This window comes from Natator depressus, chromosome 9 (genome assembly GCF_965152275.1).
Source record: "Natator depressus isolate rNatDep1 chromosome 9, rNatDep2.hap1, whole genome shotgun sequence".
NCBI classification, from domain to species: domain Eukaryota; kingdom Metazoa; phylum Chordata; order Testudines; family Cheloniidae; genus Natator; species Natator depressus.
In genome coordinates, this window is record NC_134242.1 from 21,685,556 (window position 1) to 21,700,708 (window position 15,153).

General features: G+C 41.6%; 2 protein-coding genes and 1 long non-coding RNA gene across 6 annotated transcripts in view; 2 read left to right on the plus strand and 1 right to left on the minus strand.

Annotated features, from left to right (window-relative positions):
- Window positions 1–15,153, minus strand: part of SMC4 (structural maintenance of chromosomes 4) — a 101,425-nt gene that overhangs the window by 6,322 nt on the left and 79,950 nt on the right. For 3 of the 4 annotated variants that reach the window (XM_074963657.1, XM_074963655.1, XM_074963658.1), the window contains 5 exons: window positions 10,855–11,007; window positions 10,571–10,697; window positions 4,642–4,831; window positions 3,333–3,477; window positions 1,671–1,844 (listed from right to left, as the gene is read on the minus strand). In XM_074963657.1, coding sequence (XP_074819758.1) covers window positions 1,671–1,844; window positions 3,333–3,477; window positions 4,642–4,831; window positions 10,571–10,697; window positions 10,855–11,007 — 789 coding nt within the window. The remainder of the gene's footprint in view (window positions 1–1,670; window positions 1,845–3,332; window positions 3,478–4,641; window positions 4,832–10,570; window positions 10,698–10,854; window positions 11,008–15,153) is intronic. The other variant, XM_074963656.1, reaches the window with a different exon arrangement.
- LOC141993876 (uncharacterized) overlaps window positions 2,343–15,153 on the plus strand; it is a 30,135-nt gene continuing 17,324 nt past the window's right edge. Inside the window, exon 1 of the long non-coding RNA XR_012640957.1 lies at window positions 2,343–2,475. This is a non-coding gene — a long non-coding RNA (uncharacterized LOC141993876). The remainder of the gene's footprint in view (window positions 2,476–15,153) is intronic.
- LOC141993875 (uncharacterized) lies at window positions 10,902–13,493 on the plus strand. Its single transcript, XM_074963666.1, has 2 exons — window positions 10,902–12,481; window positions 13,069–13,493. The coding sequence occupies exons 1-2, from the start codon at window positions 11,902–11,904 to the stop codon at window positions 13,437–13,439; spliced, it is 951 nt and encodes a 316-aa protein (XP_074819767.1). The 5' UTR covers window positions 10,902–11,901; the 3' UTR covers window positions 13,440–13,493.

Below are 15,153 nucleotides of genomic sequence, written 5' to 3' on the forward strand. Positions count from 1 at the left end.
AAAAAATATCCACTGGATCAGTACCCACATAGCCCTCTGAAACTAACAATTATGTCTTTCCCATTTCAACCCATTTTTGGTCCCCATTCAACCTATTCTATTCAGTGTTGGGAAAACAGTCTCTACAATATGCACCGAAGGTCAACAAATGCAGTCTTTTACCTTATTCTGCTTCTCAAAACATTCATGCAGGATTCTCACAAATGTGTCTTAAGTTTTTGGAGTCTCTACAGGCAGCAGTAGTGGGTAAATATGCAAGTCACCCTGATTACTAGTGGTCATACACTACTCAGAACATTCTACATAGAACATTCCAATCAGTTCCCGGGGGAGTGAGAAGCAGCTAGTCCTAACTGGGGAATGAAGCCTTAGAAAAATATTCACCTTTGTAAGGGAAAAGAGAAATTATTTTTGCATTCTGCTATCCCCAAAAGTAACTTTAAAAGCTAGGCTGTAAATAACGCCTTGTCTAAACACAAAAGTTGCACTGATTTAAATAAAACTGTCTTTTAAGTAGGTATCAATCAGATGAAATAGTGAAACCAGAACAAGTCCCTATGTGGGCGCACTTAAATCTGGTTACAGCTATCTTATATTGATTAAACTTCACTTGGTAATTGACCAAGTTAAGCTACTACAATCTAAGACAGTTGTAAACAGTATAGCCACATAGGGATTTGGTCTGGTTTTACTAATTCTATTTAAAAGAATTTTACTTCAATCAGTGTAACTTTTAGGTTCAGACAGGCCTTAGATTTGAATGCTATCTATTTCCCTGAACAGATGGACATATGCATCAACCAGTCTATTATTCATATAAGGGAGTAAGTGCATGTTCAACCTATGCAGGTAAGCCAAAACTACCAATAAATATTTCATGAAAACGTGAAGTAGACTATCACCTCAAGAAGGAAATTGGTAGTTTTATTCCCATACAATGAATATCAGTGTTATTTCAGTGTCTGGGAAGCATCCCTATCTGCCCATAAGCATCTACCAGGTGTAGCATGCATAGGCAGTTGCCTGACTCCAGAAGAGACATAATGGCTCTCAAGGTGATCATCTTGAGTTTTTTCTTTGACCGTGTATTGATTTAGGTCCCTGAGTTTTAGGATGAGTAGGAACCCTTAACTTCGACCTACCAGGAAGTATTTGGAATCAAAACTCTTCTTCTTTTGTCCATTGCATGGGCTCAATGGCTTCAAGGAACGTGAGCCACACCTTCATCAACTTGCACCAAAGTAGGGTGCCAGGGCATAGAAACTGGACTGGAGTTCCTAGTCCAGGTATCTTTTGATCATAACTCTTGATAGTTTCTGGACAGGTGCTAAGTCAATTATAGCTGACAAAAATTGTTCATAAATAAAAGAAAGCGTGGAAAAGAAAGGTAGAGATGTTATGCTGGCTCTCTCAAAGATAAAAATGAATTCACAGAGGGAGCAGGCTGGTTGAAAAGGAAGGTGCCATTTTTATAGTTGCTTTTCAGAGCCATCACATTTCAAGAAAATATACTCTATACCAAAGGCCTTTTAAAAGTCATTTTTAAAAATACTTTTGGTTACATTCACCCATTTATCAGGAGACAAATTGTCACCACACAGATTAGTCGCCCATGGTTTACAGTTCAAAATATGAAACCAAGATAAAATATTAAGTATTAAATATCTTACCTCTCTTTGCCAATATTTAATCTTTGATTGATGCTCACCAATATGACTGTCTATTTGTTCAATTTTAAGTCTAATATTAAGAGCCTCTTTTTGAAGAGCATGTTCATCTTCTTGAATTGCTTTCATCTCTTGAAGTAAATTGCGATGCTCCTCCTGAACCTCTGGTAATGACTCCTAAGCAGAAACACCAAAAAATGTAAAAAGAAAAGGAGTACTTGTGGCACCTCAGAGACTAACAAATTTATTTGAGCATAAGCCTTCGTGAGCTACAGCTCACTTCATCGGATGCATTCAGTTTTTCCACTGTAGCTCACGAAAGTTTATGTTCAAATAAATCTGATAGTCTCTAAGGTGCCACAAGTACTCCTTTTCTTTTTGCGAATACAGATTAATACGGCTGCTACTCTGAAACCAAAAAATGTGATGGTGAAGTTCAGTTAGTTGTTTGGGAAAGGTTTGTATTTCCAGTTTTATAAAATTTTAAAAAGTTTCTATTATAGTCACCGTATTTTTAAATAAGTACCAGTTAAAATCTGTATATACACCGAAGAAACATTTTTGCTAGCATTTGTTTTAAACTAGCTTCTGAATCTGAACAAACCATTCTGTGAAAGTATGTCTTGAAATCTGTGTTTGAATTTGCAGAGCTGGATTATATTAATTCTGTTAAGAGTATGCTTTGGAAGATAGTCAGTTCCAGTAGGTTGTGATGGTGTCATAGAAGCTGTCTTACTCCTGGGAACATCAGCCACCCAGGATGCCTGGTACTTGCTCTCACATGACCTGTGGATGATGTTCAGCTAAGGTAGGTGACTGCACTGCAACACTCCCCAACTTCTGCCACTGAATGCCTCCCTCCTCTCTCGGAAAAAAGAATAGGGAAGATAAGACAGCATCATTTTTGCCAATTTAAGCAGAAACTTGAAAGAGAAGAATTATGCTATTTGCATAGCCATATTATTGTATAACAGACAGACCTTGGCTTCTTGGTTACTCTTAAACAAACAAAGAGCACAATTTCCCCATCTTGATTTCTTGTTTGCATGTGTTTTCTCCCATTATGGCAGCCTGCTCAGTTTTTAGGTGCAATTTGAAACTAAGAATTCTGCTTTAAGCACCTCAGATCAGAATTCTTGTAAATTTTGTTGGTTAACCTCAGAAGAATAGATCAAGGTAACTCAGAGGTAAAAAATTCTAAATTTAAAACCTGCCTGAAAACTGGTTCAGTAGGGCAAAATATTTAACATCTGCTTTTGTGTTGGTTCTGCAGTAAAGAGCACAAGGCACTGTAGGCCTCAAAAAAGAACGTCCTCTTTTATTTTATCCTTGACTGGATTTTTGGAGGGTAGGAAGAGTGGAAGACTTTTTATAAGATAAGAGACGTTACCCAAATATTTTTTAAGATGACCAAATTTGAGGCTTAGATATCCTTTTCATGAATATGCTTCTTGCTAAACTTGCAACCCCTTTTGGTTTTGTTATGCCTAGACCTTAGATGCCAATGGATAAGAAAATTCACTAGCACTTAGCGAAAGTCGGCTTGCCACAAAAATCTGATAAGATTGCAAGCCTCCTTATCCATAATCTCTGCCTGTAGAAAGTTATTAGTCCTGTGAAATACATCCTTTTGGAAGAAGCAAGAACCACCAATATTACACCTACTTCAGCTTGTTTGCAGTTATTCATAACTTCAGTAGCTTTCTCTTCCAATGTTGTTAACTCTTCTGTTAGATCTTTCATTTCCTTTTCATTATCTCCAATTTCCTTCTCAGTGCGAAGAACAGATTCTTCTGATTTTTTCAGATTTCTGAATAAAGTAGGTATTTAAGATGTTTGCATATTAACATACAATTATGGTAAACATTTAGAAGTCTGGAAAGCACAATTAGTCTAGTTTACAGAGAAAATATATGTGCTACAGTATATGTAATCAACAGGTAAGGCTTACTTTATTATTTACACTCCAGTTTTTATCCCTGGGAAATACTACAATAAATGGGGTCTTCCTTCCTGAATCCATACCTACAACAGATGCTTATAATAGGATTACTTAATTTGTGTTCTCACTCAGTTAGAGTCTTGACATTTGACGTATGCATTTGTTATGGATTGCTGAGTATACAACATATCCCCAGATTTTTCTGGGAGAGATCAGTCTTTTCAGATTTCAGTTGTTCAAGTGCCATTTTGAACTTGTATCTTAAAATGTTGTACATTCGTTCATTATGGACAAATGATTATAGAAAAACAACGGAGGTTGCCATTTGGAACAGATAATGAAAAGGTCATTGGTGTAACAATGTACAAAAGTTATATTTATTTTTTCTTGTGAGGCAGCCATGTTTGGTATGAGGACTACAACTGGGAGACATTAATATTTTGAATTCAAAGAGGTTTTAGTCAAGGACCTGTTGGTTAGTGCGTGTGCTGCAGGCACCAATGACACTAGTCACATCTACTGAAACGGTGAATTACCATCAATTAATATAGATTAAAAAAGCTGATGAAGAATTTATAAAACTCAGCTCCAGTTGGAAGGCTATTTTTGTATTCCCATTGAAGGCATTAAAATCTGCCATAAACTAAACACTAGACTGGGAAGCAGAGAATTTGCTTCTAATTGACACTAAAAATGATTCACCCGTGAGGCCACAGCACAGGCAGTTCACTTAACCTCTACACCTCAGTTTTTCTTTCTATAACGTGAGTATACTACTAACCTATTTGTTAGAGAAAAGAGTGAGAACCACTACCCTATCACAATCAGCCCCATGTTAGAAGAGAGAAAGTGTGTGTCCCTCCCAACTTCCTTCCCTCTAACCATAAAAGAAAGAGAAGGTGGACATGACCCCTAAGCTGACAAACCTTATGAACAAGGGATTCATGTTTGTGAAGTGACCAAGATAAAAGCATTATATTACTACAGTATCAGTGCTGATGTGTTTTAACTTGAGCACATAAAAGTGTTTACCTGTCTGCAGTCTTGATTGCCACCTGGGCTTTAGTAATAGCAGAAGCACATTCATCTATTTCCTTATTTATCTTATCAAGTTTGTCTTGCTGAGCTTTAAGTTTATGATTATTGATCTCAATTATGAGATTATGTAATCTTTTAACTTCACTTTCCACTTTACTAGCCTTTTCAGCAACACTCTCATAATCTGTCAATACAAAAGTTTGTGAATGATATGGTTAAACAAAAATGAAAATTTTTAATAGCTAGCAGTTTAATATCTTTAACAAGAGAACTGAAGAAGTTTCAATCAGTTCACAGAACTATTATTTTCAGTGCTAAAACAAACATGCTAGGTCTAAATTAGAGAAGGTTTGCTGATATACCTATACAAGCAAGCCCTCCTCATGTAGACATAGGTTATATAGTCAAAAAAGTGCTTTTGCCAGTATGGCTTATACCAGTTCCCTGAACAAAATACTCTAAATAAGCCAAAAACACTTATGCCCCTGTAGAAATGTCATAAAAGGTCACACCTCTAGCAGACGTTACCATACTGGCAAAAGTTTCTAGTGTAGACCTAGCCACAATCCATTACTGCATCACTGTCCTTGGCTGCATTATGTGGCTACATAAAACCCTTGTTGATAACCTTCCAGACAATATCATAAGTATTATTTTCTGCATTCATTTGACTGTCAAAGTTTGGAAGAGGCTAGCACTGAAAGAACTAATAATTAACCCTTATTCAGTAGTTTTTCATATATTTAAACTTTTTTTGATCAGCAGCAGACCATATTTCGATGCCACAGAATTGTGTGTGGAATAAAAAGCCATCTATCTATGTCCAAAAATATGAAGAGTTTTTAATAAAAATACAACCCCTATCAAAAAGGAGTTGAACTCAGCTGAAAGAAATGGTACATCTCCTAAGCCTTTCCACTTTTACCATCAGCTCTTCCATGTGGCCAGAGTCCATAGCCAGCTTTAGGGCTCTTATCAGACTACCAACCTAATTTTCAGCCAAGAAAGCTCACCAGCTCCTTCTGGCATCTATAATTTCTATACAGAACTCCACCCTTGACTTTCATTCAAACTTATAGAAACTATAGCACTGACCCTCCTTCCCCTAACTCCTCTGGTTATGCATCATACCCTGGCCTAATTCTAAGCTTCTGCAGCTCTGCTTGCCAGGATAGGTAACCACTCTTCTAAATCAACTAGCTCTTCTAGCAGGATTAAATACAAAGCCTCAACCAATTAGATATCCTTTGGCCAAGCTGGCTGCCCCTTAGATTTCTCCAGAGGTCACAATGATAATCTGTTAAGAGTTTCAAGAATTCTAAGCAGTAGCCAAAAGCTCTCTTACTATCCAGGTGTGTAACCCCACTTTCCCCAGGATGATTGTGGCTTTGTAAAGATACTGATGGAGACAGTGATTGAAATAAAAATCAGAAACCATCTTTGTTACAAATGTGGGGCCAGGCCCAGGTTCAGCTTTGCTCTTATTAAAAAAAAAAAAAAAAAATCTGCCAGTAGTGCATCCAACTACAAGACTCCCCTATCCAAAGTAATGGCTAAGAAACAGACAGTGTAGGAAGTGATAAGAGAGCAAGATCCTACAGAATCATAGAATATTAGGGTTGGAAGAGACCTCAGGAGGTCATCTAGTCCAATCCCCTGCTCAAAGCAGGACCAACACCATCTAAATCATACCAGCCAGGGCTTTGTCAAGCCGGGCCTTAAAAACCTCTGAGGATGGAGGTTCCACCACCTCCCTAGATAACCCATTCCAGTACTTCATCACCCTCCTAGTGAAATAGTGTTTCCTAATATCCAACCTAGACCTCCACTGCAACTTGAGTCCATTGCTTCTTGTTCTGCCATCTGTGACCACTAAGAACAGCCTAGCTCCAACCTCTTTGGAACCCTCCTTCAGGTATTGAAGACTGCTATCAAATCCCCCCTCACTCTTTTCTGCTCACTAAATAACCCAAGTCCCCTCAGCCTCTCCTCGTAAGTCATGTGCTCCTGCCCTCTAATCATTTTCGTTGCCCTCCACTGGACTCTCCGATTTGTCTAAATCCCTTCTGTAATGGGGGGACCAAAACTGGACACAATACTCCAGGTGTGGCCTCACCAGCGCCAAATAGAGGGGAATAATCACTTCCCTTGATCTGCTGGCAATGCTCCTACTAATATAGCTCAATATGCCACTGGCCTTCTTGGCGACAAGGGCACACTGCTGACTCATATCCAGCTTCTCGTTCACAGTAATCCCCAGGTCCTTTTCTACAGCACTGCTGCTTAGCCAGTCGGTCCCCAGCCTGTAGCGGTGCATTGGATTCTTCCTTCCTAAGTGCAGGACTCTACACTTGTCCTTGTTGAACCTAGTGTCATCTGCAAACTTGCTGAGGGTACAATTCACCCATCATCCAGATCATTAATAAGGATGTTGAACAAAACCGGCCCCAAGACCAACCCCTGGGGCACTCCACTTGATACCAGCTGCCAACTAGACATCGAACCGTTGATCACAACCCTTTGAGCCTGACAATCTAGCCAGCTTTCTATCCACCTTATAGTCCATTCATCCAATCCATACTACTTTAACTTGATGGCAAGAATACTGTGGGAGACCATATCAAAAGCTTTGCTAAAGTCAAGATATATCACATCCACCGCTTTCCCCATATCCACAGAGCCAGTTATCTCATCATAGAAGGCAATCAGGTTGGTCAGGCATGACTTGCCTTTGGTGAATCCTGATCACCTTCCTAGTCTCCAAGTGCTTCAAAATGGATTCCTTGAGGACCTGCTCCATGATTCTGCCGGGGACTGAAGTGAGGCTGACCGGTCTGTAGTTCCCCAGGTTCTCTTTCTTCCCTTTTTAAAATACGGACACTATATTTGCCTTTTTTCAGTCGTCTGGGACCTCCCCCAATCGCCACGAATTTTCAAAGATAATGGTTCTGCAATCACATCAGCCAACTCCCTCAGCACCCTTGGATACATTAGATCTGGACCCATGGACTTGTGCATGTCCAGCTTTTCTACATAGTCCTTAACCTGTTCTTTCACCAATGAGGGCTGCTCACTTCCTCCCCATACTGTGTTGCCCAGTGCAGCAGTCTGGGAGCCGACCTTGTCTGTGAAGACTGAGGCAAAAAAAGCATTGAGTACTTCAGCTTTTTCCACATCATCTGTCACTATGTTGCCTCTCCCATTCAGTAAGGGTCCCACACTTTTCCTGACCACCTTCTTGTTGCTAACATATCTGTAGAAACCCTTCTTGTTACCCTTCACATCCCTTGCTAGCAGCAACTCAAATTGTGCCTTGGCCTTCCTGATTACACCCCTGCATGCTCAAGCAATATTTTTATACTCCTCCCTAATCTGTCCAAATTTCCACTTCTTGTAAGCTTCCTTTTTGAGTTTAAGCTCACTGAAGATTTCACTGTTAAACTAAGCTGGTCACCTGCCATATTTGCTATTCTTTCTGCACATCGGGATGGTTTGTTCCTGCTCCCTCAATAAGGCTTCTTTAAAATACAGTCAGCTCTCCTGGACTCCTTTTCCCCTCATATTAGCCTCCCAGGGATCCTGCCCATCAGTTCCCTAAGGGAGTCTGTTTGCTTTTCTGAAGTCCAAGGTCTGTATTTTGCTATACTCATTTCTTCCTTTTGTCAGGATCCTGAACTCAACCATTTCATGGTCACTGCTGCCTAGGTTGCCACCCACTTGTACTCCCCTACCAATTCTTCCTTGTTTGTAAGCAGCAGGTCAAGAGGAGCTCAGACTGAAAGGGCTCTTTTGTAAGCCTATTCAGAAACAAATTCAGATGTTGGGGACCAATCAGTTCATGAGCAGAAGGGTATAGATTTTTAAGATCTTTAAAGAACTCTTCACAAAGGATGGACAAATAAATATCAAGATCTCTTTCAAAACAGTGTGATATGATGAGACAGCAGCCAAACAAATCTTAGCTGTTGCTAATCACAATTTTGTAGTTTTAAAGAAAAAGTCCAATATTGCATACTGGTTCAAGGCCTCTGACCTGAGAGAATCTCCAGAACAGTTTTCACTTAGATTTCAATGGGAGCTCTAAGTTACTAAGCACCTTTGAAAAAAATCAGACCTCTTATTTAAGTGCCTACTTAGGAGACTAATTTTAGGGTATCAATTTTTTGGAAAATCTTAGCCTAATTTTGTAACAAACTTTTATGAGCTACTTAGAAGAAAAACAAGCTAGTCACTCTGTGCAAGGGAGAAGAGGCAAGTTTTCATGTCTACACCAATTGGCAGAAGAAAAAGAACTGAGGGATGGTTAGAGGTGGGGTACTTCTATCATCCGTCAGTAGAATATATGGATACAAAAATGTGTGTATGCTCCCTTGCTACCAGTACCGCTCAAAAAAAGTACTGTGGCCATCTGGACAGGCAGGTGTCTCCTATAGTATGGTTCTGTGAAGGCAGTGTCATGAAAGAAAAAATATTAAAAGAAGAACTGTCAAATTGTTAACACATATGCCTTATTTTATACCAAAAAACAAAAAATCACACGAAAATAATTATGCTTACTGTTTTGTTTCTTCAATTGGAAAAATGAAGGCGATGAAAGATTCCTGTATTTTAAGATACACATTTCTTCATAAATAGCAAAACTATATGATTTGTATGCATTTTATAGCGAATAGGACTATACAAAAAACAAAGAATAAAGTCCAGTGATTGTGATTAAGGCAATTGTTTATCAAGTTCTGTACAAAACCATAATTTTTCTAACTTTTTGAGTTACTATTGTCCAGGGTTTAGGCATAGTTTGCTTGCCGAAAACTATGATCTGAATTGCTTGCGATGGTGTGCACAACATCATATAAAGTGTAATGCAGCTGAATTAAAGTAAAAACAACAAAAAACAGATTTGACTTTTTCATATTAATTTTTGGATTAACAAACCTCAACATTATTAAGAAATATCAATAAAAATACGACACAAATTATGTTTCAACCATTTAAATAAGTTACCTTCAGCGCAGTTTTTGGTGGTAAAGATCCTAAATTACATGTGAAAATGAACAAATGAAAGTAACAGTAAGAAAAGGACTTTACCTAAAAGTATTCCTATAAAACAGCACTGGAAGAAGAGAACGTGCCTCAAGGTTTTTTTTATATTGAAGGGCTAAAATCCATTAACGTGTATGTAAGATCTTAACTACAGTTTCTGTTAAGAACTATTCATATAGGCCCAGAGTCCACAGCTTGGTCTGGGCCATGAGGGCTAGCTAACAAACAATAATACATGGCTAAAAGAAAGCTGGGGTAGACAGACAAACTTGTGTGTTTCAAGTCAATGAGCGGAGTCAGCATAACTCTAGATGGTGGGCCGTAATTGGGTGTCCTTATCGCAAGTTACAGACACACAAAGTGCTGAGAAGGGCCTCAAGGTTAACTCCCTGGTGCAGGAAGATGATGATGGTACAATACCCCTCAGATGCCAAACAGAGTTCAGGGAGAGGCTTAACATGATTGACATGAGTTATGACATTCTCCCCTCACAGATGTATGCCAATCCTAGTCCACAGAAATGCAAGGGTAAAACTATAAACAGTTGTTATTGTTAAATAGTAATTACTGCTTCTTTGCTTTACATCTCCAGGAATGTACCTGTTGGTCAACCGGGAGCCATTATGTAATCTTTTAGACCATTGGCTTATTGTGCTTGTCTTGCTGCTAGAACCTATCCAGAGGCTCGGGACACCCAACCCGTCGCTTCTCTCCACTCAATGAGCTGTGCGTAATAAACCTTTGGGCTTGACTCTACATTGTGTCCATTTCTGTTCCTTCAATATCATTGGTCAATCTGAACAAAACAAGTTATAAAATTCACCCCAATCGTGATTGATAAGTGGACATTGCTATAATTTATAACTAAAATAAAACATACCTTTTTTGAAAGTATTAAGGGCTTTTTCTAGCTGTTTCTGTTTGTTCTTGTCAGGAGCAGCAGCAATTACATTAGCCTCAAGCTCTTTAACCTGGACTTTCAAGTGAACTTCTTGTTCTGATAAACTCTACAAAATAGAAGACTGTTAGAATACTGTACTAAGAATGGAAGATTTTTTCATGTTAGCAAGGGGTGTAAGAGCTGTCAAAGTTAACATAATGGCAATCTACTTTCAGCCTTAACTGTGGAGATACTTGGCACCTCTCAGAAATAAACACATTCACCTGGATACTCGCAGTATACTTTTCTAAAGTGTTTCTCATTTCCTGGACACACAGACGCAATTTTACTATGGCTTCTTCAAGTTGCACTTTCTCTTCTTGATACTGCATTGCTTTTATGGAATCCTTTTGCAGCTGAGATTCCATTTTATTGGCCTATAAATATAAATGTTATATAAAAGTGATTGATTACAAAAATCATTTATATAGCACTACCTCTTTAAACTGAGATGTACAACACAACAAGACCCATACCCCTGAACAATTTATAATCTCCTAAAAACAAAAGAAACTCAACAGAAAACCTGGGACAACAGTTCAGGGAAGAACAAACAAGTAAGATTATTGCTGATGAGACAGACTCAGACAGTGAAAGAGAAGACAGAATTGTAAGAGAAGAGGAAACTGAAGAAGACTTCTTGTCAGAATGTTTGGGGCAGGGAAGAAGGTTACAAATAGGTGACACTAGAGAAGGCTTGACATGGGATGGTGGTAAAAGGGTTGATGAGAAAATAATAAAACTATTTAGAAAAGAAGATAGTCCTGAAAGGGGAAAGAATGAGGGCTTGTCTACACACAGAATTGCACTGGTTTGTAATAAAGGTGTTATTTCAAGTAGATTAAGTTGAATTGATTTCAGACACTGTGTGGACACTTATGTCAGTTTAAACCAGGTTTATTTTGATTTAGCTAAGCCCTGGGTCTACACTAGGACTTTAGGTCGAATTTAGCAGCGTTAAGTCGATGTAAACCTGCACCTGTCCACACAATGAAGCCCTTTATTTCGACTTAAAGGGCTCGGAAATCGATTTCCGTACTCCACCCCTGACAAGTGGATTAGCGCTTAAATTGGCCTTGCCGGGTCGAATTTGGGGTACTGTGGACACAATTCGACGGTATTGGCCTCCGGGAGCTAACCCAGAGTGCTCCATTGTGACCGCTCTGGACAGCACTCTCAACTCAGATGCACTGGCCAGGTAGACAGGAAAAGAACCGCGAACTTTTGAATCTCATTTCCTGTTTGGCCAGCGTGGCAAGCTGCAGGTGACCATGCAGAGCTCATCAGCAGAGGTGACCATGATGGAGTCCCAGAATCGCAAAAGAGCTCCAGCACGGACTGAACAGGAAGTACGGGATCTGATCGCTGTATGGGGAGAGGAATCCGTGCTATCAGAACTCCGTTCCAGTTTTAGAAATGCCAAAACCTTTGTCAAAATCTCCCAGGGCATGAAGGACAGAGGCCATAACAGGGATCCGAAGCAGTCCCGCGTGAAACTTAAGGAGTTGAGGCAAGCCTACCAGAAAACCAGAGGGGTGAACGGCCGCTCCGGGTCAGAGCCCCAAACATGCCGCTTCTATGATGAGCTGCATGCCATTTTAGGGGGTTCAGCCACCACTACCCCAGCCGTGTTGTTTGACTCCTTCAATGGAGATGGAGGCAACACGGAAGCAGGTTTTGGGGACGAAGAAGAAGAAGATGATGAGGCTGTAGATAGCTCACAGCAAGCAAGTGGAGAAACCGGTTTTCCTGACAGCCAGGAACCGTTTCTCACCCTGGACCTGGAGCCAGTACCCCCCGAACCCACCCAAGGCTGCCTCCTGGACCCGGCAGGCGGAGAAGGGACCTCCGGTGAGTGTACCTTTTAAAATACTATACACAGTTTAAAAGCAAGCATGTGAAAGGATTAATTTGCCCTGACATTCGCGGCTCTCCTGGATGTACTCCCAAAGCCTTTGCAAAAGGTTTCTGGGGAGGGCAGCCTTATTGCGTCCTTCATGGTAGGACACTTTACCACTCCAGGCCAGTAACACGTACTCGGGAATCATTGTACAACAAAGCATTGCAGTGTATGTTTGCTGGCGTTCAAACAACATCCATTCTTTATCTCTCTGTGTTATCCTCAGGAGAGTGAGATATCATTCATGATCTCCTGGTTGAAATAGGGTGCTTTTCTTCAGGGGACATTCAGAGGAGCCCGTTCCTGCTGAGCTGTTTGCCTGCGGCTGGACAGAAATGTTCCCCGCTGTTAGCCACGGGGAGAGTTGAGGGGGTAGCCACGCGGTGGGGGGAGGCAAAATGCGACCTTGTAACGAAAGCACATGTGCTATGTATGTAATGTTAACAGCAAGGTTTACCCTGAAAGACTGTAGCCACTGTTTTAAAAAATGTGTCTTTTTAAATACTGCTGTCCCCCCTTTTTTTTTTTCCTCCACCAGCTGCATGTGTTTCAATGATCACAGGATCTTCTCCTTTCCAGAGGCTAGTGAAGATTAGAAAGAAAAAAAAATGCACTCGTGATGAAATGTTCTCTGAGCTCATGCTGTCCTCCCACATTGACAGAGCACAGACGAATGCGTGGAGGCAAATAATGTCAGAGTGCAGGAAAGCACAAAATGACCGGGAGGAGAGGTGGCGGGCTGAAGAGAGTAAGTGGCAGGCTGAAGACAGGGCTGAAGCTCAAATGTGGCGGCAGCATGATGAGAGGAGGCAGGATTCAATGCTGAGGCTGCTGGAGGACCAAACCAGTATGCTCCAGTGTATGGTTGAGCTGCAGCAAAGGCAGCTGGAGTACAGACTGCCACTATAGCCCCTGTGTAACCAACCGCCCTCCTCCCCAAGTTCCATAGCCTCCATACCTAGACGCCCAAGAACGGGGTGGGGGGGGGCCACTGGCCAACCAGCCACTCCACCACAGAGGATTGCCTCAAAAAAAGAAGGCTGGCATTCAATAAATTTTAAAGTTGTAAACTTTTAAAGTGCTGTGTGGCATTTTCCTTCCCTCCTCCACCACCCCTCCTGGGCTACCTTGGTAGTCATCCCCCTATGTGTGTGATGAATGAATAAAGAATGCATGAATGTGAAGCAACAATGACTTTATTGCCTCTGCAAGCAATGATTAAAGGGAGGGGGGGAGGGTGGTTAGCTTGCAGGGAAGTAGAGTGAACCAAGGGGCGGGGGGGTTTCATCAAGGAGAAACAAACAGAACTTTCACACCGTAGCCTGTCCAGTCATGAAACTGGTTTTCAAAGCTTCTCTTATGCACACCGCGCCCTCCTGTGCTCTTCTAACCGCCCTGGTGTCTGGCTACACGTAACCAGCAGCCAGGCGATTTGCCTCAACCTCCCACCCCGCCATAAACGTCTCCCCCTTACTCTCACAGATATTGTGGAGCACACAGCAAGCAGTAATAACAGTGGGAATATTGGTTTCGCTGAGGTCTAAGCGAGTCAGTAAACTGCGCCAGCGCGCCTTTAAATGTCCAAATGCACATTCTACCACCATTCTGCACTTGCTCGGCCTGTAGTTGAACAGCTCTTGACTGCTGTCCAGGCTGCCTGTGTACGGCTTCATGAGCCATGGCATTAAGAGGTAGGCTGGGTCCCCAAGGATACATATAGGCATTTCAACGTCCCCAAAGGTTATTTTCTGGTCTGGGAATAAAGTCCCTTCCTGCAGCTTTTGAAACAGACCAGAGTTCCTGAAGATGCGAGCGTCATGTACCTTTCCCGGCCATCCCACATTGATGTTGGTGAAACGTCCCTTGTGATCCACCAGTGCTTGCAGCACTATTGAAAAGTACCCCTTGCGGTTTATGTACTCGATGGCTTGCTGCTCCAGTGCCAAGATAGGGATATGGGTTCCGTGTATGGCCCCACCACAGTTAGGGAATACCATTGCAGCAAAGCCATCCACTATGACCTGCACATTTCCCAGGGTCACTACCCTTGATATCAGCAGATCTTTGATTGCGTGGGCTACATGCATCACAGCAGCTCCAACAGTAGATTTGCCCACTCCAAATTGATTCCCAACTGACCGGTAGCTGTCTGGTGTTGCAAGCTTCCACAGGGCTATCGCCACTCGCTTCTCAACTGTGAGGGCTGCTCTCATCTTGGTATTCATGCGCTTCAGGGCAGGGGAAAGCAAGTCACAAAGTTCCATGAAAGTGCCCTTACGCATGCGAAAGTTTCGCAGCCACTGGGAATCGTCCCAGACCTGCAACACTATGCGGTCCCACCAGTCTGTGCTTGTTTCCTGAGCCCAGAATTGGCATTCCACAGCATGAACCTGCCCCATTAGCACCATGATGCATGCATTGGCAGGGCCCATGCTTTCAGAGAAATCTGTGTCCATGTCCTGATCACTCACGTGACCGCGCCTCCTCGCCCGGTATCGCTTTGCCAGGTTCTGGTGCTGCATATACTGCTGGATAATGCGTGTGGTGTTTAATGTGCTCCTAATTGCCAAAGTGAGCTGAGCGGCCTCCATGCTTGCCTTGGTATGGCGTCCACACAGAAAAG

Excerpts from the sequence above, each read along its gene's own strand:
- LOC141993875 (XM_074963666.1), top strand. The coding sequence starts at position 11,902 with ATGCAGAGCTCATCAGCAGAGGTGACCATGATGGAGTCCCAGAATCGC. Across the intron at positions 12,482-13,068 it reads AGGCGGAGAAGGGACCTCCG|CTGCATGTGTTTCAATGATC; the intron begins GTGAGTGTACCT and ends TTCCTCCACCAG.